Source organism: Monodon monoceros, unplaced genomic scaffold (genome assembly GCF_005190385.1).
Source record: "Monodon monoceros isolate NGI ecotype Baffin Bay Population unplaced genomic scaffold, NGI_Narwhal_1 Super_Scaffold_8, whole genome shotgun sequence".
NCBI classification, from domain to species: Eukaryota; Metazoa; Chordata; class Mammalia; order Artiodactyla; family Monodontidae; genus Monodon; species Monodon monoceros.
Window position 1 is genome coordinate 74,433,559 of NW_021703785.1, and position 27,098 is coordinate 74,460,656.

The following is a 27,098-nucleotide window of genomic DNA, read 5'->3' on the forward strand; positions in this document are numbered from 1 at the left end:
AGGGGTGATTCTGATAAAATTACTGGCAGTACTTGTGCGTTACACTTTGACTTTTGCACACTTCTGGTCATCTGCTGGTGTCTGTGCCGTTTCTGCTACCACAGTGCTGATAGACCAACCTGGGCACACTCGGCCAGTATTTGGAGGGGAAGCGGCTGGGGAGCCTGACCTCAGAGTGGGAGACCCTTGAGGATGGATTTGGTGGCAAACCACTGAGAGCACTGTCGGCCCCCGCTCTGGATCACACCTCAGAATAGTGGGTCTCAAACTTGAGTGAACAAAAGTCATCAGAAGGTTGGATAAAAATACAGATGCCTCGCTTCCACGCGCAGGGGGTCTGAATCAGTAGGTCTGGGATGAGGGCCTGAGAGTTTGCATCTTTTGCAAGCACCAGTTGATTCTGTTATCTACCCCACTGAGAACCATTTCCCCCAATTCACCAGGGATTGGGAGCTCAGGGACCCTCCTGGGGAGGCGTGACCCTGGTGGGATTTCCCCAGGGGGTGGCAGGCAGGAAGGTTGCTCTGGAATGTCCAGCGAGTATCCTCTTCTGTTCCGCCTCCTTCCACAGCCGGGCGGCACCCGCCGTGAGCACCGCGTTCCCAGGGACCTGCGTCACCCGTGGGCCTGTGCTTGGGTGTCTGAGAACGTCTTCTCACCTCCAACCCCTTCTGTACGTCGTCAGAATTTCCGAGCAGTTGTTATCTGCGGTATTTAATCCGAATTTGCTTCTCTAGCCTCCCCCGTTACCGCCCTATTAAAGTTATTTTAGATTTTTAGAAACAAAGGTCTTTGTCAAAAGATTTCCAATTAGAAGCGGACTCTCAGGAAGCCTTTTGGGAGTTATGGATGTAACATGTTTGTTCATTTCATGAAGGTAAGATTCTTCCTTGAAGATAAGTTGATCTGGTGATCAGGACAAACAAGTGGTGATGACTGCTGTTGATATCCCAGCGCTTTGCCTGCAGTGCTGTCGTGTATTCTGTTTGTAGAACCCACCCCCAACGCGGTTGAAGGACTTTTTTATTATGAGAATTTTCAGTCCGACACACAACTAGAAAATACAATTCCCATATCTGCATCACCTGGTCTCCAGAGTTACCAAGATTTGTCATACTTTTCGGCAGCATTTTTTCCCGTTCCTAAATTTTGCTGGTCGTTTTTTAATTGGTTCTTTTTGGAATGACTCAAACATGAAACGCTTTGCTTGGGGTCTAAGTGCGGTGATCCTGAGTAGTAATTGGAAGATGTCCTTTTCAGGAATGTGTTCCAGAAAACCTAGAGCTGAAGAAGCAGCTTTTTGCTCAGCTGGATGGAATCGTTGGTGACCAAGTTGTCCTGAGCAGCTCCAGCTCCTGCCTCCTGCCCACCAGGCTGTTCTCTGGCTTGGTGCACGTGAAGCAGTGCCTTGTGGCGCATCCCGTGAGTATGTCGAGCCTGGAGATGCAGTGAGTCTCACCTGGCTTTCCGGGAGCAACGTGTTTGGATGAATCTGCTAGTACTTTGTAACTGCTTTACTGAGATGTAAGTCACATATCACACAATTCAACTTGTACATTTCAGTGGTTTTTAGTACATTTAGAGAGTTGTACAACATCAATGTCTTACGGAGAATTTTATCCAAAAATCCCTTGAACTCTATCTTGTCCCTCACGCACTGTGGGAGAGAATGATCAATACTTACAGACTTTGGCCCTTAAGTAACTCACCGTCTAGCTGAGGGGAGAGACTGCTAATGAAATCATCCCAGTGCCAAGGAAAGGTGCTACGTTAACGAAAAGTCTAGACCACATGGGATTCTGCAGGTGGGTTCCTGAACTTAGCTCAGAGCAGGGTCACTTGTGCTGATGTGCAGGGTCCGGGTCCCCCCACCCCGAGATTCCGGCGCAGCAGCTCTGACTTAAACCCTCCTTTTTGTGGTCCCTTCCACCAGACGTTGGCACTGACTGCGCCAATGCACTCACCAGGCGTGCGCTGCGAGGCGTGTTGGACCATGAGCTCCAAGTTGGCACGTGGGCACTCAATCTTTTTGCGATTAACGTGTTAATGTCAGGAAAGGGGAATCAGAGTGGGGATTCAGGGGTCATTTGGTGGACATTTGAGTACCAAGTGGAGGTCAGTGTGACCTTGGAGACCTGGGACAGCCTGCTAGGACAGAGACGCCACTAACTTAGTTCAATCCCACCCCGGGCCAAGAACAAGCATGGGCCTCGTAGAATCGCCAGGAGACCAGCTTGACGGCAAGAGCAGGAGAAAGGTGGAAGGCTTGGTAATACTTGGGTCATGGAGAATCGTGAGAGTTACTCTGAAGAATGAGAACTGGCTTAGGTGCCGGGCAGCTCCTGCACGGAACTTGGGGCAGAATTCCCAGCATGAGTGGCCAGGGCCTAGGGAGGTGAGGGGTCCTCGAGTGGGGAGCAGGGAAATTCCTCTTTCTGAGCAAGAGGAGGTTAGAGGAGGAGATGAAGACACAGGGGAGTCATAGATGCCTGCTGGGTCTTCCGTGCTGCTCAGAGGGACAGCCTGGGAGTCATAGATGCCTGCTGCGTCTTCCGTGCTGCTCAGAGGGACAGCCTGGACCACTGTTTACGTGACTGAATGGTCTAGATGTCCTCACACTGAAGTTTAATGGAAAGTGTAAAAGAATGGTTATAAGATAAGGAGACTTAGACCCAGAGCACAGAGAAGAAAACCAAGCATTTAGTTACCACTCCATACAGGTGAAAACAGCACCAGAGAGACCTTAACTGAAGCATCCAAATACGAAGTCCCATGAAGCATGTCATGTCTTGCTTCCGTGACATATGTGTGTCCATAAAAAGCCTCTTAGACACCGTGATTGTTACTTGGTTGCTTCAATAAAAGGTGCAAGCCTCTTAGTCAAGAGCTTCCATTTCTAACCAGTGTTTTTACTTCTAAGTCAGTTTAAAAAACAACTCAATCAAATTGTTCAGAAAACCCTAAGTCCTCTGACAGGAGTTTTACTCCATCTCTCTTTTTAAAAAAATTTATTTTATTTATTTATTTTTGGCTGCGTTGGGTCTTCGTTGCTGCGCGCAGGCTTTCTCTAGTTGCGGCGAGTGGGGGCCACTCTTTGTTGTGGTGCGAGGGCTTCTCATTGCGGCGGCTTCTCTTGTTGCAGAGCGTGGGATCTAGGCACGCGGGCTTCAGTAGTTGTGGCACACGGACTCAGTAGTTGTGGCTCGCGGGCTCTCGAGCGCAGGCTCAGTAGTTGTGGCGCACGGGTTTAGTTGCTCTGCAGCATGTGGAATCTTCCCGGACCAGGGCTCGAACCCGTGTCCCCTGCACTGGCAGACGGATTCTTAACCACTGCGCCACCAGGGAAGACCCCACATCCCTGCTTTATAGTAAAGAAGAGTTCACCCAGGAGAGACATGCTTCCAATTCTTATCATTCTGATCTTAAAAAGGCCAGAGATTAAACATTTTTATAAGAATTCAGTGGTCATAGGCAGGAGACAAGTGATTCAACTAAGGCATTGATTTGTAATTTATTTGAAATAGGTGCTATCCTCGCTTGCTTTCTAGGAAGGCTGCGACAGGGTGACCAAGACAGTCTGGGAGCAGAATAAACCTCTGAAGTGTGTGGACCAGCTGCCTCTCCAGCCAGTCCTAGGAGAAATAATTTCTTCTCTCTTCTGTAGAAAAAGTCCTTTTAAAGTGGATGCTTCTTGTAGTTATTTGGTAGATGTGAGATTCTACCAGTTTTCACCCAAACATGGAGGGAAAACAATTTCAAGTAAAGCATCTTTCGGGGAACAGTGTGCATCTGCTTAGTGGCGAGGCTGATCCACAGCTTTTATCAAACAGCCTTTTCCTTTTTCTGTTTTTGTTTTTTGGCCGTGCCCTGTGGCACGTTGGATCTTAGTTCCCCGACCAGGGATCAAACCCGTGCCCCGTGCAGTGGGAGCGCGCAGCCTTAACCACTGGACCGCCAGGGAAGTCCCTCAAACAGCCTTTTCTTTAGATGTAGGAGAATTTTCCTTGAGAATCTTCAAGAGTGGTTTCTCAAAGGAAACCAAGAAAACCAGAGCTGGGTGGGCAAGCATTTCCACTGTGGACAGACTTCCTGTCTTAGCATCCATCACGATGTTGAGGCTGAAGAGGGCTTCGGATATCGTGTGACTTCTAGGTAAGACATGATTGCGGAAGCAGATGTTTGAGGCTCGACATGGAGAAGTTAAGGAAATACCAACTTTAGGGAAGATACTGCCAATCCAGTAATTTTTTTTAAATTAATTAATTAATTTTTGGCTGTGTTGGGTCTTCGTTTCTGTGCGAGGGCTTTCTCTAGTTGCAGCGAGCGGGGGCCACTCTTCATCACGGTGCGCGGGCCTCTCATTGTTGTGGCCTCTCCCGTTGCGGAGCACAGGCTCCGGACGCGCAGGCTCAGTACTTGTGGCTCACGGGCCTAATTGCTCCGCGGCGTGTGGGATCTTCCCAGACCAGGGCTCGAACCCATGTCCCCTGCATTGGCAGGCAGATTCTCAACCACTGCACCACCAGGGAAGCCCTCCAATAATTTTTAACACTGACACAGTAGACTGGCAATGACTATTGTGGAAAGAGGATGGCTGGGGGCAGGGTAGGTAGAAGCTTACGAGGTCAAGATGGCTGGGAGCAGAGAAATCCCGAGGGAGGTCAGGGGTTTGGAGGTAAGCGGTAAATGTACAGGGTGGCAGTTTGCACGCTCCGATGTGAACCTCGGTGTTGGTTATGATTCATGCAGTTCTGTGCTCAAGTCCTTGCGTTTTCTCCCTGCTCTGTGCGTTACTTTATTTCTCGAGTTTCTTGTCACTGGATGCTGAATCTCGAGGGGCCCCATCTGCCCTGCTGCTGACCCTTCGGAACAGTGAGCCAGCTCTGCCGGAATGACGCCCAAACGCCAGTGCCGTCTTCCTGACTCTCTCTGCTCTCTCTGTCTCTCTCCTAAGGTAAATCCACCCTACTACGTCCCGTTGGTGGAGCTGGTCCCACACCCGGAGACGGCCCCTGCGACGGTGGACAGAACCTACGCCCTGATGCGGAAGATCGGACAGTCCCCGGTCAGACTCACGAAGGAGGTGGACGGCTTCGCTCTGAATCGTCTCCAGTATGCCATCATCAGCGAGGCCTGGAGGCTCGTGGAGGTGTGTGCGCCGCCCTCTGTCCTGGCAGCTGAGCAGAGGAGGCAGGAGCCTCTGGGCACGCCATGCGGGTGGGAGACTCAGACACTTGCTCTGTTCCGGAGACCAAGGGCAAGCTGTTCCTCTCTGTGTTTCAGAGGTTCCCCTGTACGGTAGGTCACTTGATATTCGGATGTGGTGATGGGCTCCTCTTCCTGCCCTTTCCTGTTGTTACCACGTAATTATCTCTGTGACGTGCTGCATTTTCCCACTATCTCAGATTCTGCTCCCCCCACTCCCAGTATTATAATTTTTCAGGAGGAAAAATAAATTATATTTTGAGTAAACTTGTATCTTCTAAAGGAACCCAGTTTATTTCAAGAGCTTGAGGAAGAAACAGTGGATGACTTTTTTTTTTTTTAATTTATTTATTTTTGGCTGTGTTGGGTCTTCGTTTCTGTGTGAGGGCTTTCTTCTAGTTGCAGCGAGCGGGGGCCGCTCTTCATCGCGGTGCGCAGGCCTCTCACTGTCACGGCCTCTCTTGTCGCGGAGCACAAGCTCCAGATGCACAGGCTCAGTACTTGTGGCTCACGGGCCTAATTGCTCTGCGGCATGTGGGATCTTCCCAGACCAGGGCTCGAACCCGTGTCCCCTGCATTAGCAGGCAGATTCTCAACCACTGCACCACCAGGGAAGCCCTGGATGACTTTTAAACTTGTTAGTAGCATGCTTGTCTCACATATAGACAAGAGATTATTTATATATATATAAATTTACATACATCTCTATTTACATACGTGTAAATTTATATACATATATGTTTAACATCATCCTTGAATTAAAAGATTTTAGACGTGACTTTAAAAATTGCCTGGCCACACGCACTCCCACCTGCATTTGTGTGAGGGGCCTGGTCCCTGGCAGGGAGACGTCAGGGCAGCTCCACACCTGGGAGTGGTCCAGGCTCTGCCGGTCTGCGCTCCATCCCTCACTTTCTGATGCTTCCCCAGCTTCTGAACGGGTCAGTAGCGTGCTCTGCCCACACCTGTCCTGCTGAAACTTGGCAGAGTGAGCAAGGGTCTGTCCAGGTACGTGCGGCGAGAAGGGGGCTCGGGCTCAATCATCTTCACCTGGAATGGATTCACAGCCTCTAGTCTCGACTTCTGCAGATGCCTGGCGGTCCCAGCCTGAGACAGAACAGGGAAGCTGGCCTGGGGGCACCGGATCTCAGCTTCCCAGTGCAGGATGCACGTGACCCTCCCACAGAACGCTGGCTGTGGCGTTTGGCCACATCCCTGTTGGGTTCGTCATCTGAGCTGGCTGCTCGCAGTAGCTGCAGTCCTGTGTCCTCACTGTTTGAATCCAGTTAGTGCTCCTGCATCTTCAAGATGCAGCGTTGGGATTCCCACTGTGAGGTGTTCAGCTTCAATTGCTCGGTGACTGCAAAATGTTTTGGAATGTCAATCAGTGGTAGAAGCACTGAAGTAAAAACAGCCCCTTGGAGATCTGTTTAAAATATTTCCACCAGGACTTCCCTGGCAGTGCAGTGGTAAAGAATCCGCCTTCCAATGCAGGGGATGCGGGTTCGATCCCTGGTCGGGGAACTAAGATCCCACGGGCCACGGGGCAACTAAGCCCGGGTGCCACAGCTACTGAGCTCGCGCGCCTCATCAAGAGAGCCCACGTGACACAAACTACAGAGCCCACTGCACTCTGGAGCCCACGCGCCACAACTAGAGAGAAGCCCACGCGCCACAACAGCAACAGAAGATCCCACATGATGCAGCTGAGACCTGACGCGGCCAAAAAAATAAAAGAAAATAAAAATATTTCCACTTGTCTAGAGTACGGGAACTTAATATACCGCAAGAAAAATTCACTGTTACAGTGAAACGTTGCAGAGATTTTAGGGCAACTTTTATTTGTAAGATATCTTAGTGCCTGGAAGAGATGAAGAAAAGCCCTGCTGTTGAATTTTGCTTTCTCTCATCTAAACGAGGAACACCAACTCGAGGAAAACTTAAGAGTTGGGAAGTTTTCCTTCCTCTTCTGTTTTCTGGAAGAGATTGTAAAAGTTCTGTTAATTTTTCCTTAAATGTTTGGTCGAATTCTCCAATGAAACCACCTGGGCCTGGAGAATTCTTTTTTGGTCTTTAATTACAAATTCAACAGCTTTAGTGGTTGTAGAACCATTCAGGCTGTCTGTTTCATCTTGGATGAGTTTTGGCGGTTTATGGTTTTGGAGAAATCGGCCCGTTTCTTCTGTCGCTGAACTTATGAGCGTGAAGTTGTCGGTGGTGCCTGTCGTGACATCCCTGGGTTCATTCCTGTTGTGGGTGATTCATGTCTGCTCTCTTTATCTTTGTCATGCTAGAGATTTATCAGTTTTGGTGCTTTCCTGAAGAGAAGGCTTTTTGTTTCATTGATTCCCTCCCCCTGTCCCCCAATTGTGGTTTTCCTGTTTTCAGTCTCACTAACTCTGGAGGGAGGGTATCCCTTCATCCTTGCAACCAAGCAGGAGAGAGAAATTCTAGGAAAGACAGGGTGGGAGCGGTGTGTGTGCGTGCGCGTGTGCGTGCGCGTGCGTGTGCGTGTGTGTGGCTCCTGCACGGGCCTGTCCTTCGTGGGGAACCAGGGGAGACGAGCCAAGGTCGGGAAGAGGCTGCACAGAGCACACTGTCCCGTCCCAGCCCGTGAGCTCCGCAGGGCATCCATTGTGGGAGCAGGACGGGTGCCCTGGCTGCAAGGGCACACGGGCGCTCACAGCCACGCAGTCCGTTTTTTCCTGGACCGTTTGGCTGCAGAATTGGGACGGAGCAGCCCCTGTTGGCTGGGAAATGCCAATGGCTATAGTCTAGTCATCCGAGATTAGGTCACTGGGTGACAGGATCCTGTTGGCCAGAAAAGTGATTTTCAGTCGATCTTAAGCTGACGAGCACAATAAGGGAAGTAGTGTTGTAATGACAGACTCTCGCCCAGACAACAGCTGAGCTTGTAGTGCCCGTAAATTCTTGCCCCGTTGAGGGAGGGTCCGTGGAGGCGAGCGGGAGTGAATCACGGAGCCGCCCTTGGGTTCTCAGCCCATCGGAATGTGTGGGTGGTAATGAGCTTTAAATTGCTTACCTCCGGTTTTGTTCATCTTTCTGAGAAAGGTAACATCCAGGTGATTTCTGCTCCTTGGGCCTCTGGCGTCTTGCTCGGGGCTGTGGCCTGTGCAGGACCCTTTGAGAGATTCCAGGCTTCCGTGGTCCAGCTTTATTCCTGGCACGAGCACAGCTGTTATGAGGACTGGTTTCAGCTAATAAAGCGCATCTCCAGGATCGTGTGGTAGAGTTCACAGATGAGACGTTTTGTGGTAAAGCCACTCAAGGGTTTCTGTTGGATGTAATTTAGGAGAGCACAGCGGTCCCTCCAGCATATTTGAAGTTGTGTCTAGGTTACTTTCAATACCTAACACAGCCTCAGTCATGAGTAAACAGTCGTTCATACAATGCCAGTGCTATTTAAATCGTCGTAAATAGGATGTAAAAACTGTGTAGACAGTTGCCTTTCCTGCAAAGTCAAATTTTGCCGTTTGGAGCTTTCTGGATTCTTTTTCCTGAATATTTTTGATCCGCGATCGGTTGAATTCGAGGATGTGGAACCCGTGGATACGGAGGACTGACTGTAAAACACAGAAATTAGGAGTCTTAGCACAGCAAACCCCTGAGCATCATCTACTCATCAGTGACCTCAGTTTGTATATAGTATTTCAGAGCGTACAAAGTCCTTTCCTTTACATTTCTCATGATTTTCAGAGTTTTTCAGATCATCCAGTCCTAACACCACGAGAGACATATTGTTATTTTTGCCTTTACAAATTAAGTGGTTTGATCCATGCTCCCCGGTCTGGTAGGGATTCAGACCTGTGCCACCTGTGTGCCGCGGTGTCTGCATTTGTAAGTGAAGATGACAACGGACTGTTCCCCATCAAGATCTGATGAGGGTTGGATGGGTTATGTATGTAAAGGGCTTAGAACGTGGCTGGCGTATACTAATGGTTGAGTAGGTGTTATGGATTATAGTGATGATGGTGGCAACCATGTCTTCTGAATCCCAGAGTCCAGGGATGTAACAGCAGTCACCTGTGAGTTAGCTCCGAGCTGCAGTGCTCGCATGCCAGGAGCACGAGTGAGGTCCTAGGGCTAAGGGTGGCAGCGTGGGCTTCACCTGGGCGCTTGTTGGAGATTCAGCGTCTCAGGCCCCACCCCAGCCCTGCACAATTGGACTCTGCATTTTATCAACCCCCCTCCCCTCCCAGGGGATTCCTGTGCATCGTAAAGGGGGAGGAGTCCTGGCTCACGCCCTGAGACCTTGGCCTCAGCCTTGACGTATGGAATTCCATCTGTTCTAAGATAAAATTTATTTATTTATTTTTTTTTACATTTTAACATCTTCGTTTTATTGGCAGCATTTTTCTTCCATAATGGAGTGTTAAATGCTAATTTAACTTTCAATCAACCGAGTCTTAACTTCAATGAGATACGGTATATTCGCCATCTTTTTCAGTTGCCTTTTCCCCTTCCATGTTTTCTGTCTTTGCGTGTCTCTTGTTTCTGACCCTCTTTATCTCTGACTCAGGGCTCATAATAGATAAACATGCAGCTCTAACCATCTTTGCTTAGTGGAAAGACTCTTACATGGTCCCGATTCCTAGTCCTAGATTTATGACACTGAATGCCTCTGGTTATCCCAAAAAAGACGTGAAAATTGATTTTAAAACAAGATTTAATTCACTTGTGATTGAAACACAAACACAGCAGAACAAACGAATGCTACGTTTTCACTACTTCTCCAGATCAAAGCTCCCGTCCCCCGCAGCCCCCCAGATGCTGTCTTCCCCGTCACGCCGGCCGCATGCTTGGCATCAGTGATCCCCACGTGGCCTTTGGTTTCCGGAGCAGGGATGCAAACCGTAGTCTGGTTTTCCTCATTTAGTCGCAGGCCTGTGTGAACAGAGTGTCCCTCCAAGGGTGACGGCCGAATCAAGCAGGCTCCTTGGGCCTGAGAGGCAGCCCTGCCGGCCACCGCGAGTCCGGTGCTCCCGGGCTGGTGCTGTAGGCTGGGCTGCGGGTTCCCAGCCTCGCCGTGAAGCTACACCTAAACTGGAGAGAACTGCCAACTCCTTTACGGAGGGGCCGACACCGGGGACTGATAGTACTGAGCGGAGTTTGGGGGGAAGATGACCTAACGCTGTAGACTCACTGCCCGAACGACCCCTTAGGTTTCTCTCACTTGGGCTGTGATCGCGCGGCGGTAGGCGGTTGTTGGATTTTGCTCTTCTTTTAGAAGCCAGTGTGAGCATGGGCCCAGTTCTCCAAGTTCAAGTTCAACCCCAGAAGTTTGCTTCTCACACATGGAGCCTTCTGAGAAGGAAGCCAGGTCAGACAGCGAGCCGCCTTGCAGCCGTCCTTTCCTGAGTCTGGGGGGGGCTTTTTTTTCCATGAATGTCACCCTGAGTAAGTACAGGACCTGCCAATTACTCTGGAGGAAAACCAGCACAAACAGGTGGCGAGGATGAAAAGAAGAAGGAGCAGGCTCAGGCTGAGTCACTTGCTCTGCAGGCTTTGGGATCAAGGAAGGCTGCAGAGACTCGTGGCCTGAGTGGCCCGACAAGAGGAAGCATGTTCGAAGCCGTGTTTCCGGGCAGGTGGAAGGCGGGGCTATTTTAGAAGTTTTTATTTAGAGAGAAAGTGTTGGAAACACCAGGACCGCTTAAGGCTTGGCTCCCCTGGAGCGCGGCCAGTAGGAAAAAGCTGAGGCTTGAGCAACATGTTACAGAAGAGACCTTGGCGACACCCATCGGTGTACTTGGCAAGAAGAGTCATGTAGAAGGAGCGAAGGGCGGTTAAGGGCGCCAAGAAAGAGGCCAGCTCCTGCCCTCCCCGCCACACCCTCAGCTGTAGGATTTTCTACATTTTATGTCTTTTAAACTTTAAACTTAAAAGTTTAGGGGTTGCGAATTCCCTGGCAGTCCAGTGGTTCATACTCTGAGCTTTCGCTGCCGAGGGCCTGGGTTCCCTCCCAGGTCGGGGGACTGAGATCTTGCAAACCACACAGCTTGGCCAAATAAAGAAAGAATAAAGAAATAAAAAACAAATTTATTTCTAAAAAAAACCCGTAAACTTTTTTTTGTTTTTTTGGGGGGTGCCTTGCTGCACGGCTTGCTGGATCTTAGTTCCCTGACCAGGGATCGAACCCGGGCCCTCGGCAGTGAAAGTGCAGAGTCCTAACCATTGGACATCCAGGGAAGTGCCTACGTTTTTCTCTCAAAGAAGTAAAGTGCCTGAGGGAATTTCCTCATGGTTGCCTTTTCCTCCCCCAGCTCTGAGCCTCGGTCCTTCCAGGAAGGATGCTTCCTCTGTTTGCCGCTTTCAACCGGGGCCTGGGCAGCTCTCCCTGCCCCACGCGGGGCTCGGCTTCCTGCGCCGCTGGGTGCCCGGTCCATCCCTGCTTGGCGTTCATCTGCTCCAGGGTCCACGAGTCTTATGACTGCCCGTCACCAGGCGCCCTAGGTCAAAATTCACCCATGGAAACTTTTTCTAAAACGTTTTCCTGCCATCTCTGCATTATTTATTGTACCTCCTGAAAACATAGCCTCGACAAGGCTGAGGGAACTGTCTTCCCCCGGCCCCTGGAGCTCACCTTTCAGCCCTGGCCCACGTCCCTGTGCTCACCTGGCCTCTGTCTTGCCTTCCGAAGCCTGGGTCAGCTTGTCCGTGGCAGGAAGTCCATCCCCAGAGGACACTGAAGGGTTCTCTGGGTTCCAGCTGTTCGAGCTCTTTCTCCCGTGAAGTGTACCGAGCCTGCTGTGGACCCAGCTGCACTGTCACCCTCCTTAGCTTAGCCTGCTTCTCGGGGGACGCATCAGCTGGGACTACAGGCCCTTCGGAGCAGGTGTGCCACCCCCTTCATGAGGACCATCCTCCAAATTAACTGAGACCTGCTTTCTCGGCTGTAAGTTGGAAGAGCCTCCTATCAGTGGCCTTACGTTCAGAGGCAGATGGAGAGGGAGGCGTTTCTCGTTACAGGGCAGCTCTGGAAGGACACCAGGGTCTCAGCATTTTAAGAAGCCCCAGAACCATATCAGGACCCACACCTGTAGCTCAGCAAGTGTTTCATGTCCTTCACTGACCACTGGGAGGCGATCAAATTAACGAGAGGCCACTCCTGGCCGACGCGCGTTAGGCCGCCTGAGACAACCTGTGGGCGTGCAGGCACGGCCGGAAGGCGGGGGGCGCTGGGTTGCAGGTGCGTGTCTGGAGCTCCTGTTCCTGCTGGCGCCTCCTGTGCGTGGAGCTGGTCCGTCCAGCTCTCCTGAGGTTCCCTCCTGCATGGGGAGCGCCCGGCCCGGCTGCAGCCTGCAGACTCCGATGGTCTCCCTCAGGGCGGAACAGCCGAGAGACTTGATCTGCTGGCTGGGAATCACCAGTCAATTAGAACTCTCCCGGCAGCGACGGCCTGTAAGAAGTAGACCATTTCTGTAATAGGATTTACCCTTTTACGGGAGGTTATTTTCTGAGTAGCCACGCTGGCGAGCAGCAAAACCCTACTGAAAGGAGAGATCCTGCTGACTACTGTTCTAGAGACAACTCCAGCCCCATTAACAGATACACGTAATGCAGACACCAACCACATACTCAATTTAAAAAGCCTGCTTGGCATGCCTGGGGTTACTGCAGCAGTGTTTAAAGTAGAAGCACCATGCTAGTGTTCTGACCACTCTAAAAGAAAACCAGGGACTTCCCTGGCGGTGCAGTGGCTGAAACTGCGCCTTCCAATGGGGAGCTGGGATCCGCGTGCCTCGGGGCCGGGAAATCAGGGCACGGGGCACGGGCAGTGTTGTAGCAAGCTCGCTGAAGACTTTAAGGATGTTCCACATCCCAAGAGAAAAAAAAATCTTTAAAAAGGAAAAGAAAATGAAATGAAATGCTGTCACTCTAACACCTGACTGGTAATCCCCACCCACAGCTAATCGGGCAGTGATGGCTTTCAGGTCCTCTGCTGTGAGCTGGAAAGTTAACAGGCAGGGTGGGGGAGGGCAGCACCCCCGGTGGAGGACAGAGGCGGAGGGAAGGCGTCCGCAGGAGAACGGGCAGAGAGGCGAGGCTGCAGGTGACCTCTGGGACAGGGAGCCTGAGGCCCGGCCATCCTGCTTCCCGAGGTGCAGTCGGGAGCGGCCCTGGAGGTGCGAAGCTCCGTGGCTGGTCGTGAGGGGCAGGCGGCCACGGGCCAGGTGTGCCTCGGCGTGGAGGCTGAGGGCTTCTGCTGCTTGGCGCCCACCTCTCTGTCGAGAGCCCTGTTCCCGGACGACCCCAGTTAGGGCTCCACCACCGCAGCGAGCCCTGGTGCGCTTACATTTGCACAAACGGATGCCTGGTGCTGTGGCTGTATTTAAGGTCCAGACCTTTTCTTTGTGTTGGACTCATAATACTGGTGTTTTTCTCCCTGAAAGCTTTGTTACAAGCGCAGCAAAGTAAGAAAAATCACATGAGGGTGTCGCTGCCGCGGCCCAGACAGCTCTGGACTATCCCTCAGATTAAGACAAAGCCTTTCCCCTCTTTCCTTTTCATTTTTTGGTTTCTTTCTGCTAAAAGCTTTATTCTTAAAAATATTCAAAGGGAAAATACCACTTACGTTCCCTACCCTGAGTCAAATTGCTTTTATTTTTCTGCGTTCTTGTCTAGCCTCTGTTAAGAATACTTTCCTTGAGGGCTTCCCTGGTGGCACAGTGGTTGAGAGTCCACCTGCCGATGCAGGGGACGCGGGTTCGTGCCCCGGTCCGGGAAGATCCCACATGCCGTGGAGCGGCTGGGCCCGTGAGCCATGGCCGCTGAGCCTGTGCGTCCGGAGCCTGTGCTCCGCAACGGGAGAGGCCACAGGAGTGAGAGGCCTGCGTACTACACACACACAAAAAAGAATACTTTCCTCGACTTTTTATTCATTTCTAATGGCTTCATGAGATTTCATTCCACTGATCCTTTTGAAAAAATCTAATCGTTCGCCTGCTGTGGGTTGTTTTAAGGTCATTTCAAGTTTTCTGCCGTACGATGCCTCTTTGCACACACGGTCTCCTCTGGCGCCTTCTTCTCCCAGAACAATTCGGGCAGTGGGATCGCCCGTCGGGCCGGACGCCTGCCGAGGATGCGGCCCCGTCTGCCCCTCACTTCCCAGTGGCCTGGCCGGGACCGTCCACCACGAGCTCTCGTCTCCTTGCCCCGCGTCCCCTCTGAGGCGCTGGATGCGGGGGTTTAATGCGTATGAGTCAGTGTCCTGTTGCATCAGCTAAATGTGTTCAGTCAGCTCTTCTCCAGGGTCGCACGGTTTGCCTGTGTCATCCCGCAGGAATGGCCCCGCCCCGCTTCCAGGAAAACACAGGGTGCTGAGCGGCTCACAGACCCGACAGCCTCTGGGTGACAGCGGGGCAGCACTTAGCAGTCTCCCCTTTTTCACCTATGAAAGTCCTGTCCTTGCCTCGCCTTTTCCCTGGAAGGAAGTGTGGGTGGGGACGGGTGGATCAGGGCTTCGTCACTTGCTCCGGAGCCAGTTTTCATATTGTGTGTGGGAGACGCAGTGCTTAGCGAAGAGTGTAGGAAACAAAGGCATGCAGGCGTACGTGAGTGGAAGGAACTAACTCATGGTTCTAACTGGTTTCTTGTGAGAAAAACCCGACCCCTCATCATCGTGATAGTACTTAGTTTAAACTCCGTGACCAGTAACTACGTTATTACTCTGTGCCGTTTGTTCATAAGGGCTGCAGGGATGGACTTTCCAAAGAGTCCAGTGCCCCGACTCGGGCTTGACTATCTCTGCACCGGGGTCACTGGCGTCTGGCTTGACACTGAACGTCTCTGGGGATCGGGGACTAAGCCTGAGGTGGCCTCTTTCTCGGTAACCCCTTCTCCTGGGCCTCTGACGGGGGGAGGGTGACGCTGGACCAGCGCAGGCTTCCTTCACGCCCCTGGATGTTGCATTTCGTCGTCTGACACACTAAAGCTTTTTTTGTCTCAGTTAAGACATTGGATTGAAGCCTGCGCAGCTCTGGTTGGGGGAACTTGTGTATAACCTCGTCCAGATTCCTGGGAGGCAGGTCTGTTCCTCGTGGTGATGGTGCCGGCCAAGGTGGAGAAGTGTTTGCGCAAGAGAAACTTGAAAATTCAGGACCAGGTGTGGTGAAAAGCAGAGCAAAACAAAGTAGAAGATCAAAAGCTGGGAAATAGTAAAAGAGAACCAGACAAGGAAAGATGGCATGAGAAACGTGAGAAAAGCAAGTGACCGTGAGGCCATATGCCAAAAATATGTGCATCGAACAAGAAAGTTTAATATGAGAAGGGGGTGATTAGAAGGAAGGATATTTCTGGGCAGCTGGTCATCAGTAGAGGAAACAGTCCCATGGCTCTCCCTTCAGCAGATTTTGCATCCCTGAGCTACGCAAGACCCCCGCCGCCTCCCCCTTCTTTCGCGTACCCCCAAAGGACAGGCCGAGCACCACGGTCCTTATTTTAGTGGTGTCTTCCCATTCTCCTCCTCCTGCTCACAAAGTACCAGACCCAGGATGCCCGAGGGTAAGGATCGTGCTTTGAACTTCACTCTGTCCCCTGCGAGGATCGGCTGCGCTGGGCCAGAGGGCCGCTCATTCAGTCACACACGGGCTTTGCCCGTGTTTCTCTGAAGACGTTTTATAGATGCGATTAGCAGCTACAGTCAGTTGACTTGAGTAAGGAGATTATTCTCAATAATCTGGGCAAACTTCATCCAATCAGTTGAACAACCTTAAGGGCAGAGCTGAGGTCTCCACCAGCGGCTCCCGCCCTGGATCTCAGATGTGGCGGTGTCCACACGCTGATTCTTTGGCATAAATCTCTTGGCGTATCTATAGCCGAGCGGTTCTGTCTCTCTGGTGGGACCCTGACTGGTACATCCCAGACCTTTCATTGCACTTGAAGTTTGCACCTTGCTTGTGGGCGGCAGTCTGGGAACCTCCTGTGAGCACGCCAGGTGCAAAGTGTATGCCCAGGCCGTGGGTGTGTGTTGGTGGATTGTGGAGGGTCTTAGACTTTAGCTAAAGGAGGTGAGTTGAGGCAGGAGGTGTTCAGTAAAGGGGCTCCTGCCCACTCTGGCTGGGCTCTCCTCATCCAGTGGTTCTTCAGGACATGATGCAAACCACCTTTGAACTAGCAGTGATCATAGCGTTCATTGCTCTGTCTGAGATTTAGGAAATTTTAACCACTTGGGGCTTTTCCTTGTACGTGTGACTTGAGAATTTTACCACGAGATAGAGGAAGCACTGATAGCTATACTGACCCCCCAGGCACACTGGAATGAGGGGGTTTCAATCCTCAAACTGCTGCGGGGCTCCTGTCTCTATCCAAGGAGTCGTCACCAGATCCATTCATCTCAAGCGCTTGGCCCGCCTTTTATGCCATAGCAAGGATTTATTGAGTTATTATTGATAATGTTAACATCTGGGCCACAGGTGGCACTAGGGCTCTGGGTGGAGCGGAGCTCACAGCACAACTTGACCTTCAGAATATCCCGAACACGAAGCCTTAGTTCTGTGCTGAGTGCAGCAGGGATGAACCTGGGCATCTGCCTCAGTGACATGCAACCCTAACCAGCGAGCATCTTGGCTGAATTTCTCATGGCCGTTTCTTTTCTTTGGATTTAGCTTCTGGGTAAAAACTCAAGCTTAGAGAAATCTGCCTCAGAAAATTCAAACAGGGCAGAAAGAAGCAGTTAGGAAGAGGAAATATTAAAACTTTTTCTCTTTTCTAACTTGTTCAGCTCATGAATAGCAACTGGTCAAAAACTGACCGCCCTCCGTGGATGAAGCAGGAGTGAAGCAAGCGCAGGTCCTCTCCAGTGTGAGGGCGTCGGGTGATGGAGAAGCCTCTAACGCTTTGATTGGTCGGGTCACTGTTAGCGCTCACGATTCTTACAAATCAAAATTTAATTACTCTGGGTGGCTCACTGCGTGGGTATTTTGAAGCCTTTGGAAGTCAGCTCTGAAAGTACTGAACACAATTTTGGGAGAAGAGAGTCAAGGCAAACACCGTCGCAGGCCCAGGCTGGCTTCCTGGGTCCGCATCCTTCCCAGTTTGGTGGTGGAATGGAAACTCGAGGCTGTTGGAATGTTGGCCTGGGGGCCAGGACTGAGGGAGGGTCGGCAGCCCCTGCGTGGCTGCCTTTCACGGCGCTTGGGAGCCTTGGGTGCGGGAATGCCCTTCTTGCCCAAGACATGGCGCGGAGGGAGAGAGGGAGAGAGGCGGCAGGACCCTGCGGACCAGCAGTCGTTTCTTGGTGGTTCAGGGCGGCACCACCACGGGCCTTGTGTTCAGTGTTTCCTCCTGGTGCCCATGCCCCGCCCCCCCCCCCCAGCTCTGCCACCAGGAGGGGAGGGCGGGCGACTGGTGAGTATCTGAGTGAACTGAGTTGATTTGCTCTCAGTAGCAGTCAGATGAACCCAAGGATAGTTTAGAACTAATAGGAAGCCCCGGGTCCACGCCACCTGGGGACAGCGACACGGGTGCAGCCACATCGGCTCCCAGTGGAGGACGCGCCAGGCCGCGGCTCTGCAGTCGTTTACGGTGGAAATGACGACAGCTCAGATGCTTACCAACAGTAGGACGGATGAGGAAGCCGCGAGGACGGGCGCCTACAGCAACACACGACTCTGGTGAATCTTGAAAGCGTGAGGTGGAGTGAAAGACGCAAGTCAGAAAAGAACGCACTGTGAATCCATCTCCAAGAAGATGGAAAACAGGCAAAATGCAGACTCCATGTTTCAGGAACGTGGAGGAAGGAATGGTTATTACGAAAGTCAGGATGTTTGCCTCTGGGCGAGTCAGGAAGCCGGCTGGGCGTGCTGGAGGGGCCGCGCGCTCAGCTCCGCGTGCGGCTCCGCGCGTCCCTGTCTGTCACACGCGCGTGCGCACGTGTGTGCAGCCACGTGGAAAGGGCTTCTCACCCAGGGTCCTCAGTCGCCCCGAATCACCCCTGCCCTGCGTGGGCCCCCGGACCCCCATCGTCGCAGACGCCCACGGGGGCCCGAGGGACTGTTTTCTCCCCCGGCAGCTGGGCCGCAGGGGTGAGGGGCGCGCGGCCCTCCTGGGGGCCTGGACTTTGGCGGTGGAGCCCCCGGCCCGGGGGAGGGAGGGAGGGAGGGTGCCGGGGCCGAGGGTCCAGGCTTGCTCCACCCCCGACTCCCTGTTCCCGAAGCGGGGCCTCTCCACGTGGAGGTAGCCGCTCCGGAAACAGAGCTGGAGACTTCGCAGCCACCCTGACAGCCTGGGCCGCTTCCCTCTCCCGGCGGCCGCGCGGGTCATCACCCCGTGTCCCTGCACCTTCCGCAGGCGACCGCGTGGAAGGTAGGGCCGTGTGAGCAGCACGCACGCACACACACACACACACACACACTCACTGCTCGAAGCTGCCTTGCATCAAAGAATAGCACTTGTTTACGTGCGCATCAAAAGCTGAGCGCGGCCGGGCTTGCAGGCGGACGAAGCCTGGAGGACGCTCTCCAGCTCTTCTGACAGCCCCGGGTCTCAGGCAGACGTGCAGAGAAGCCTTCCGCCCTTTGCTTCCGACAGGACGAGGGTTGTAGGTTAGGGAAGGGGGCCGGAGATTAAATTGGTTCGACCCTTTCACAGCGCACACTCCTTTCAGGATCCGTTTGTATCCTACAGTTCTGTGATGCCGCGTTTGATGAAACCTGTGGTAGTGCTTTGCAGAGAATTTTGGGATCGCGCTCTAGAGAAGTCAGGATGAGAATGATGGTAATGAAACGGTCTTTCCCGAGGACTCACCACCTTGCCGGCCCCTTCTCTCCACTTAGGAAGGAGTAATGTCCCCGGGCGACCTTGACCTCGTCATGTCGGACGGCCTGGGCATGCGGTACGCGTTCATTGGGCCCCTGGAGACCATGCACCTCAACGCCGAAGGTAGGCTTCCGTTCCGTCGGGTTCAAGGTGGGATTCTGCACTGTTTAGTGCTTTCGTGGTTTTGTAACGGTCAATCTTGCCTTTTCTTACAACTGAATAGAAACAGTGTCGTGCAGGAGATGGCGGCCAGTCCGTCATTCACAGGGAGGGGCTGAGGGGAAAGTCCACGCGGGCTCCACGCACCTCCCTGTGGCAAGAACTGGGGGGCGGGGGCGAGATGCTGCCGACACCGCCAAGGACCCTCCAGCCTGAGGAAGGCAGAGCTGAGTGTTTCCTGAGAACGATGGTGAAGTGCTTTACAGAGGCAAGAAGAAGAAATAGGATTGGGGACATGACCACCGGAACCTCGACTGCACACACCTTCAGCCCAAATAGAAGCAGCTTCTGGGCGTGTTTGCTGAGCATGGGTCTCCTTCCAGAAGGCGGGGGACGCCTGAGGGAGGGGCTTCTGCGGCTGCCCCAGAAGCCGACCTCCAGGGGCTGGGGGAGTAGGTGAGAGCCAGTGAGCTGGTGACACTGAAAGAAAAATAACTTGAGAAGGGGAGACTCTCCCAAGGATGAAACTTTCAGCCAGACTTTAATCAACTGAAAAAAGGACGTCATTTGAAAAAGAAGCAATAAAACCTACAACAAATTAAGACAAAATAAATCAAAAAAAGCTATGCATAAAAATCTGGGACAATGTCACCTAAATGTTATTACCGCTGCTGTCTCTTGGTGATGAAATGATAAGTAACTTATTATCCTTGTGCTTTTTTATGTTGTCATAAATTTGTACAATTTTTGTGTATTGTTTTAAGCATTAGGTTATTAACTTGTGAAACTTGAGTACAAATAGAAAACAAATGTTGTGTTCAGCTCCATGGTCTACATTTAACGAACATGTTGAGAAACTGGGGCATATCCAGAAGAAGGTGACCGGAGTAGTATGTGTCTGTCTGTCTGTCTGTCTCTCTGTGTCTTTTGTGGGGCTGGAGCTAGAACAGAAGACCGGAAACGGCTGGAGGAACTTTCTAAAACCTGGAGCTGATGTGCGGAGAGGCCCTGCTGTGAGAGGGGAGCTGAGGGGCTGGAGGCTGGTGCCCACCTGCCAGACGCTTGGGTTGAGAGGAGACTCCTGCAGTGAGGTCGGGGGGTGGGGGGCCGGAGCAGGTGACCCCTGGGAGTCTGTTGGACGTAGATTTTAGAGTTCCACGGTGTTTTCCTGTTAGTTCAGTCACTTCTCACCACGGTAATTGGTGGAATATAGTTTCCAGTGAGTGAGTCAAGCAGTTTCCTAGATGCGTTGGTGCCCGGCTGCACACGTGTGCGCCCAGAAGCAGTTCAGTACGGGATGGTTCTCCCCGGGGCGGAGCAGGGAGAGGGGCAGCGCTGAGCACAGGGCTGCGCAGAGAGCAGCGAGCAGGGGTTCCCACGATCGCTCATTAAAATGAAGCCTTGGAAAATTTCAAATGTTTTTTTCAACCAGAGCCTTAAAAGTGAGGAACATATTTAAGCATTTGAAGGGAACGTAGACACTGCCTGGTAACCGTCATGTTTTTCTTTTTCTTTCTACCTTTTTTTTTTTTTCTTGAGAAAAATAAGATAATTCAGGTATCACAAGAAATCTATAGGGAGGACTGAGAACAGCTTTAACTCTCAAACAAATAGAAACTAGAAGCCGATGAAACCAGAAACTCAAGAATCAAATAGTGTGCAGACAGGAAGGAGGCCCACAGCAATTTTTCAAACAAAGCAGAAATGATAAGAAAACCTAATTGGCTTAAAATGATAGTGGTGGACGGATGTAGTTTTCAACTTCAGAGCATTCCAAAGACCAGAGTTAGACAGTTTTGAGATCTGGCTTGGCATCAATGGAAATGTTCGTTATTCCTCACAGTGTCACCAGAATATATCAAGAATTCTTCCTTTTGGATATAGTTTTATATAAAGCCGACATCTCAGGTTAAGGCTAGTTATTAGTCTTTAAAAGCTACAGTTTATCTGGAAGTGGTAGGGGTATTTTAGGATCTGTTTTTAATCTAATAAAATAGCACCTGAGAAACAGGAGGCCAGCATGCCTACTCCGTTTGGCTACTTTTTAAGGCAGCGCCGGCTCTCAGAGTGGTGGGTCTGGCTGGTGGAGCCAGCCAGCGCCCCGCTGACCTGCAAGCTAGATGACCTTGGCAGGTCAGTTCACTGCACCTCAGTTTCCCCACCTGTAAAAGGGGTATAGCAGCAGTGACCCCCCCCCCCCACAGGGGTGGCATGAGAATACATGGTGTGGAGACACTGGGCTCAAGTTAGAAACCAGTGCAATGAGCTAAATCTAATTTCATGAGAATCTGTTTTCTCCCCCCCCCCCCCCCCCCCCCCCCCCCCCTTTTTTTTTTCTCCGTATAAGCATCTCTTAAGAAGTTAGGTTCAGGGCTTCCCTGGTGGCGCAGTGGTTGGGAGTCCGCCTGCCGATGCAGGCGACACGGGTTCATGCCCCGGTCCGCGCAGATCCCACCTGCCGCGGAGCGGCTGGGCCCGTGAGCCGTGGCCGCTGAGCCTGCGCGTCCGGAGCCTGTGCTCCGCAATGGGAGAGGCCACAACAGTGAGAGGCCCGTGTACCGCAAGAAAAAAAAAAAAAGTTAGGTTCAGAGTCTTCTAAAAAGGTAAGCTCTATGAGTTTTTGGAAGAGGGTATTATTGACAGCAGAGGGCATGGATGTAAAGAAGATATGGGGGAAGGGCAGACTAGTGGGATAAAAGGTGAAGTGTTTTTTTTCCTTTCCATTTTCTTTTTTTTTTTTTTACATAGTTTTAATTTATTCATTAGCCTGTGTTGGGTCTTAGGTGCCGTGCGCAGGCTTAGTTGCCCCGCCCCGCGGGATCCCGTGTGGGATCTTAGCTTCCCGACCAGGGATCGAACCCGCGTCCCCTGCATTGGAAGGTGGATTCTTAACCACTGGGCCACCAGGAAGTCCCTAATTTCCATTTTCAATGAAATTGTTATTCTAGAATAATTCCCACTCAATTCACCTTTCATGGTGTAGAGAAGCCAAAATTATCGTTGGAAATATTTAAAAGCCTCCTTTTTTACTCTCTAATGGAAGGGGATGTGTTGCAAATAATAGTAAGAGTGATACCTTCACTGGAAAGTTGTCAATAAGGCAGGCACACCGCGGATCCTGACTGTAAGTCACTGTGAACTTCCTGTGTCTGGAGCGAGTGGAGGCTCCCAGCCTTGCCACAAACAACGGGCTGTTTATCCTGAGAGCTGAGTGCATGTTATAGAAAGTGTTTTTATGCTAATGAGACTGAAGTTTTAATTGGTTTTCTGAACAAGTTGGGGAGAAGTTATGAACTGTAAAGAGTTTCACCATATTTTATTCTGTTCTGAAGAAATAAAAGCCCTTTTAAAACTACAAATTGTATAAAAGGCAGTAGGGAAAAAAAGATTCTAGAAAGCCCCTGGGAGACTCAGATGACTTCACAGGGGCAGGGAAAGAGGGACACTCGTTCAGAAAACGTAAAGTGACCCAGAGGTGAAACACGGCACCTGAATCGAGTCCCGTGGCTCATTGCTGGGGGTTGGGGGCCGGGGCAGCTTGTTTCTCCGAAAGTGGGTGAGTTAGCGTCTCTGCTTCCCCAACACGAGTCAGCTGTATTTGTGTCTGGATTTTATCACCTTGAGTTTGAATAAACCAACAAATCGTCACAGTGAAGTAAATAATGAGCTCTGGACCGTCCCCTGGTGCTTCTGGTAAACACAGTGAAACCCCTCATCTTAAAAGGGACCGTCCACCACTTAATTGCAGGTGCTAACGTCAGAGACGTTGCATTTTCGAATTCTCACCCTTGGAACCACTTTCTCTTCTAAGACAAAGTGGGTATCATTTTATCACCCTCTGAGAGAAGGCAAACGATTTGGGACAAATGCAGTTGAAATCAGCGAATTCAGGCTTTCACATCAGTGTAGATGCACCAAAAGCAACCCCACAGAAGTTGTTTTTCTTTTGTAAGGCGTAACTAGCGGAGATCATTTTTATTTTAAATGAATCGCGCAGTTTTCGTGGGGTCGGTGAGGGCCCAGCTCTGGATCTCTGCAAATCCTGCAGTTTTGTTTGTTCCCTTGTTATCTTTTTAGCCTGACTGACCAACTGCCGAGTCTCCCTGGTTTTGAGAGAGGTTGGCAAAGGGCCAGCGCAGCTCAGCGGCTCCGGGGCCAGGCTCCCGAGGTGACCTGCCCGGAGGGCAGGAGGGAGGGATGGGGGAGGGAGGGCCACGCTGTGTGCCGATTGGTGAGTCCAGGCAAGCCCGCCCCGCGTGTGGGCAGCTGACGGGCTTCCTCTTGGAGTCGGCCTCTGCCACGCAGCCCGCGCGCTGCTCCTAAGTGCGGCGCTTCCCTCCCCCCGCCACCCCACGCCAGGATGAGCCTCTTCTCCATGTGCTTCTCCACCAGAATCCTAGGGCTCCATCTTCGATTGAGGGCCCGGCGTAGTGGGAAGTCGTGTGGCCGGGGCTCAGATGCAGGTCGGGGCAGGTGGCTGGCGGCGCCCTAACCCAGCGGCCTAGCCAGCCCCTGGGGTGAAGAGCCCGTGTTAAGGCCGCCGCCGCCCGGTGGGTCAAGTGCCAGGTAGAATCCAGGGATAAGAGCGGAGTGGGCAACGGATTTAGTTGAACTTGACATCTTTGGGTCTTAGAACATGCATTCGAGCCATGTACACGAGTAACCTCATAGGTACATCGTTGAAGCAGACGCTTGTGGTGAAAACAGCATTAATGTGATAGTCGAGGAATCAAAGCAGGAACGTGGGCCGACCCAGCGTCCCTGAGAGGCGCTGACCCAGGCCTGGAGGTCGGGTTGCTTCTCGGGCCTTTATTACCGAGAAAAGCTTGAGCAGTGAGCCCAGGGCCGCTGACAGGGGTGCCTTTCCCACCCGCAGCCCCGCTTCGTCCACGGGAGGGTGAGCCCAGGGCAACACCCTCCGGACACATTCTTGGTTTGGGCCGCAGACAAGAGTTCTCTGACTTGGGCATCCTTGTTTTCTTGTGCTTCCAGGTATGTTAAGCTACTGTGGCAGGTACAGCGAGGGCATGAAACGTGTCCTAAAGACTTTTGGACCCGTTCCAGAGTTTTCCGGGGCCGCAGCTGAAAAAGTGCACCAGGTGTGTAGACTCCCTGCCGGTGGAAGGCAAGGATTTGTTTGTAGCCAGGCTCTTTGGCTTGACTTTGAGGTTCCACGTCCCTGACTGTCCATAGCCCCGTCAGGGTCTCAGGGGACCCTCCGAGCGGTGTGACCAAGGAACTGGCAGGTCATTTTGACTCGTCTGAAGGAACCGTCGGCCCCTCTGGATTTGGAAAGTTACATTAGTTGAGGGTTTGCCAGGCTTCTTTTGTCTCTGAAAGCAAATTCAGAGTTTGCATAAATAGGAGAAGTTTCCCTCCTGCCAAGTTAGTTGCTCTTCATGCTTCTTTCCCCTTTTTCCCTCTTGTCTGTTCTTTTTCTTTCCTGTTCCCAGGCCATGTGCGTGAAGGTTCCAGATGACCCGGAGCACTTAGCTGCCAGGAGGGAGTGGAGGGACAGGTGCCTCATGAGACTTGCCAGACTGAAGAGCCAGCTGCAGCCCCAGTGAAGCCTTGTGCGACCACCGCCGGCCGTGCTGGAGCCCGTTCGCTGGAAGCACGAGCCCCTGTCAGGTGGCTCAGAGACGCTGGGAGGCCTTGGGAGCCCAGCAGGCAGAGCACGACCTGCTCTCCACTAGGCAGGCGCCCCGGTGGACTGGAGGTCAGAGCAGCGCTGAGGTCTGCGGGCTGGATCCCCTGCCACCAGGGCAGCCAAGAGAGCAAATCGCCTGAAGATTTTACCATTTATTTCCCGTGTGGTTGGTTACATGTGGATACATTTCATAGCCAGTGATCGGAGTTTCAAGTTATTTTAATCTGCTGCAAAATATTTTTCTCATTATTTGCTGACCTCTCGCTGAGTACTCTGAGCCCCTGCATTTATGAGGCAACTCCCTTCATTTTCTTGATGCTTATTCCAAATAAAAGCGTTTGATTCCATAGAGACGTCTTTTCCTTCTGTTCTTTCTGCGCAAGTCGGTGATCCTGATGACGAACGTTATCTCGAGTGACCACGACGGTCGAGTCGTAAGCGGATCCTTTGTTCAGAGCCCTCTGTCATTCGGGGACAACCCACAGTTTGGGCCAGAGTTTCCCACGGCGCCACGGTCGGGTGTGCTTGGGAAGCCCCTTCTGGGGGTGGCGTGCAACCCACCGACGCCGCCACAGCGAGCGCGTGACCGATGACACGGCCCGTCTCCGGCCGTGAGCAGGACGAGGGTGACCCTGGGCTGTGGAGGCTTACCCAGGACGGGGGCTGGGCAGAGGCTGGGGATCCCGGGCCGGCCGGTGTCCGCAGGGCAGCCCCCGGCAGGGAGAGGGCGCTGGAGCGCACAGACCTTCGCTCGGGCCGCGTCCCCGCCCGGTCTCCGGAGCCCCTCCCAGCCCCCGGCGGCGGCGGAGGAGGGCGGGCCGGCGGGAGACCCCCTTCCGGCTGTAGCACGGGGCGCTCCTGGGCGAGACCCTCGGCTCCCCTGAGCCGGCCTCGGACTGCCCGGCCGGGGATCCTCGCCAGGTTCTGACTGACCCTGGGGACCCTCCCAAGCTGGACCCCCTTTGCCACTCTCCCTTCGCCACGGCCGAGGTCTTGCTCTTGTTGGACAGCCCGCAGGGCCACCTTGGCCTCTGGAAGAGCTGCCACATTGTCCCTTCTGGGCTGTGGCCCGGAGCGCGGGCTCTGACAGCCACTTGCTTGTTTCAGTCCGGACCCGGGGCCGGGCGTCCCTGGCGGGTTTTCTAGGTTGGATGGAACCATACTTGGCACTACAGCAAGCGGAGAGCTCACACACACCCCCACCCCCAAATTGTCACCTGCCCAGGTGGCGCTGGACAGGTAGGACTCTAGCAGCACGAGGACACCTGGCGCTCTGCCTGGAAGTCCCTCCTGTCCTTTAAAGGGCGTCGCGTCGCCAGTCCAGTGCTGGGGCTGCCTGCCCCCCCCCCCCGGAGCATCCCTCAGGTTCGAGGTGGTGACATTTTGTTTCCCTCCTCGGCAGGGAGCTCGTTTGTATTCTGCCGAGGTAAGAGCTCTGTTCCATTCCCTTTGGCCCGGCGTTTCTCCTTTTTTCAGATCTCCAGGCCCACGAATTTTGGGTCACTGCCCTTCCCCCAACACGCCGCTCGGAATTCACTCCTCCGCTGGCGCTGGCGTCCCGGCTGCCCCGGGCCCTGGGCACCTGCAGGCCTGCGGCTCCCTGGGGCTCAAGCTCTGGGTCCCAGCCAGCCAGGCCTACGGACGCTGGGTTTCAGCCCAGTCCCGGGCTCGGGGCTGGTACACTCCTTTCTTTTCCATAAGGATCTGAAATGACCCCTTCACATTTTTGGAAAAACTGCCTTTTAATTTTCTGTCCTTAGATATGCTGTGCTTCCTCTTCTCTTTTCTTTTCTTTTTTTTTTTTTTTTTTTGCGGAGAGTGGAGCTGGCTTTAACCTGAATAATTCCCAAGTAAATTCACTTCCACCACCTCTTTTCTTCCAGAAGCTGGCTGTAGAGAAATACACAGCAGATCAAAGTTTACCTCCTAACCCTCAGGCCTCTCGTCAGGATGACTCTAAGAGGCTCCCCAGAGAGGAGATTGTGGACCCCAAACGTTTTCTCTGTTGCACTTCATGTTTCTGTGTAGCGGCTGGGTTAGCGTGCGAAGTGTGGACCAGTAGACAGGCCCATGGGCTGGGCCCGACCCCTCCTGGGCACGGGCGCCGGGTGGGTTCAGCTGGTGTCGGGAGCTACTGGTCCCTGCGGTGTCTGCTGGGTTGATGTACCAGCTGCGGCTGAAGGCGAGGACGGTGACGCCTCCCATCTCACATGTGCGGGCCTGGCCGGTGCCACCTCCCCCCGGAAGCCCTCCTGTCCCTCTGCCAGTTCCCTGACACTCTGCCTGGACCCGCGTGCGTCACCTC

At 52.7% G+C, this 27,098-nt stretch overlaps 1 protein-coding gene across 1 annotated transcript in view; it reads left to right on the plus strand.

Annotated features, from left to right (window-relative positions):
* The window catches only part of CRYL1 (crystallin lambda 1), a 72,565-nt gene extending 47,423 nt beyond the window's left edge, over window positions 1-25,142 (plus strand). Inside the window, exons 4-8 of the mRNA XM_029210319.1 lie at window positions 1,261-1,422; window positions 4,955-5,149; window positions 19,002-19,107; window positions 24,136-24,242; window positions 24,597-25,142. Of these exons, the coding sequence (XP_029066152.1) occupies window positions 1,261-1,422; window positions 4,955-5,149; window positions 19,002-19,107; window positions 24,136-24,242; window positions 24,597-24,710 (684 nt within the window). The 3' untranslated portion in view covers window positions 24,711-25,142. The remainder of the gene's footprint in view (window positions 1-1,260; window positions 1,423-4,954; window positions 5,150-19,001; window positions 19,108-24,135; window positions 24,243-24,596) is intronic.
* The last annotated feature ends 1,956 nt before the right edge of the window (window positions 25,143-27,098 follow it).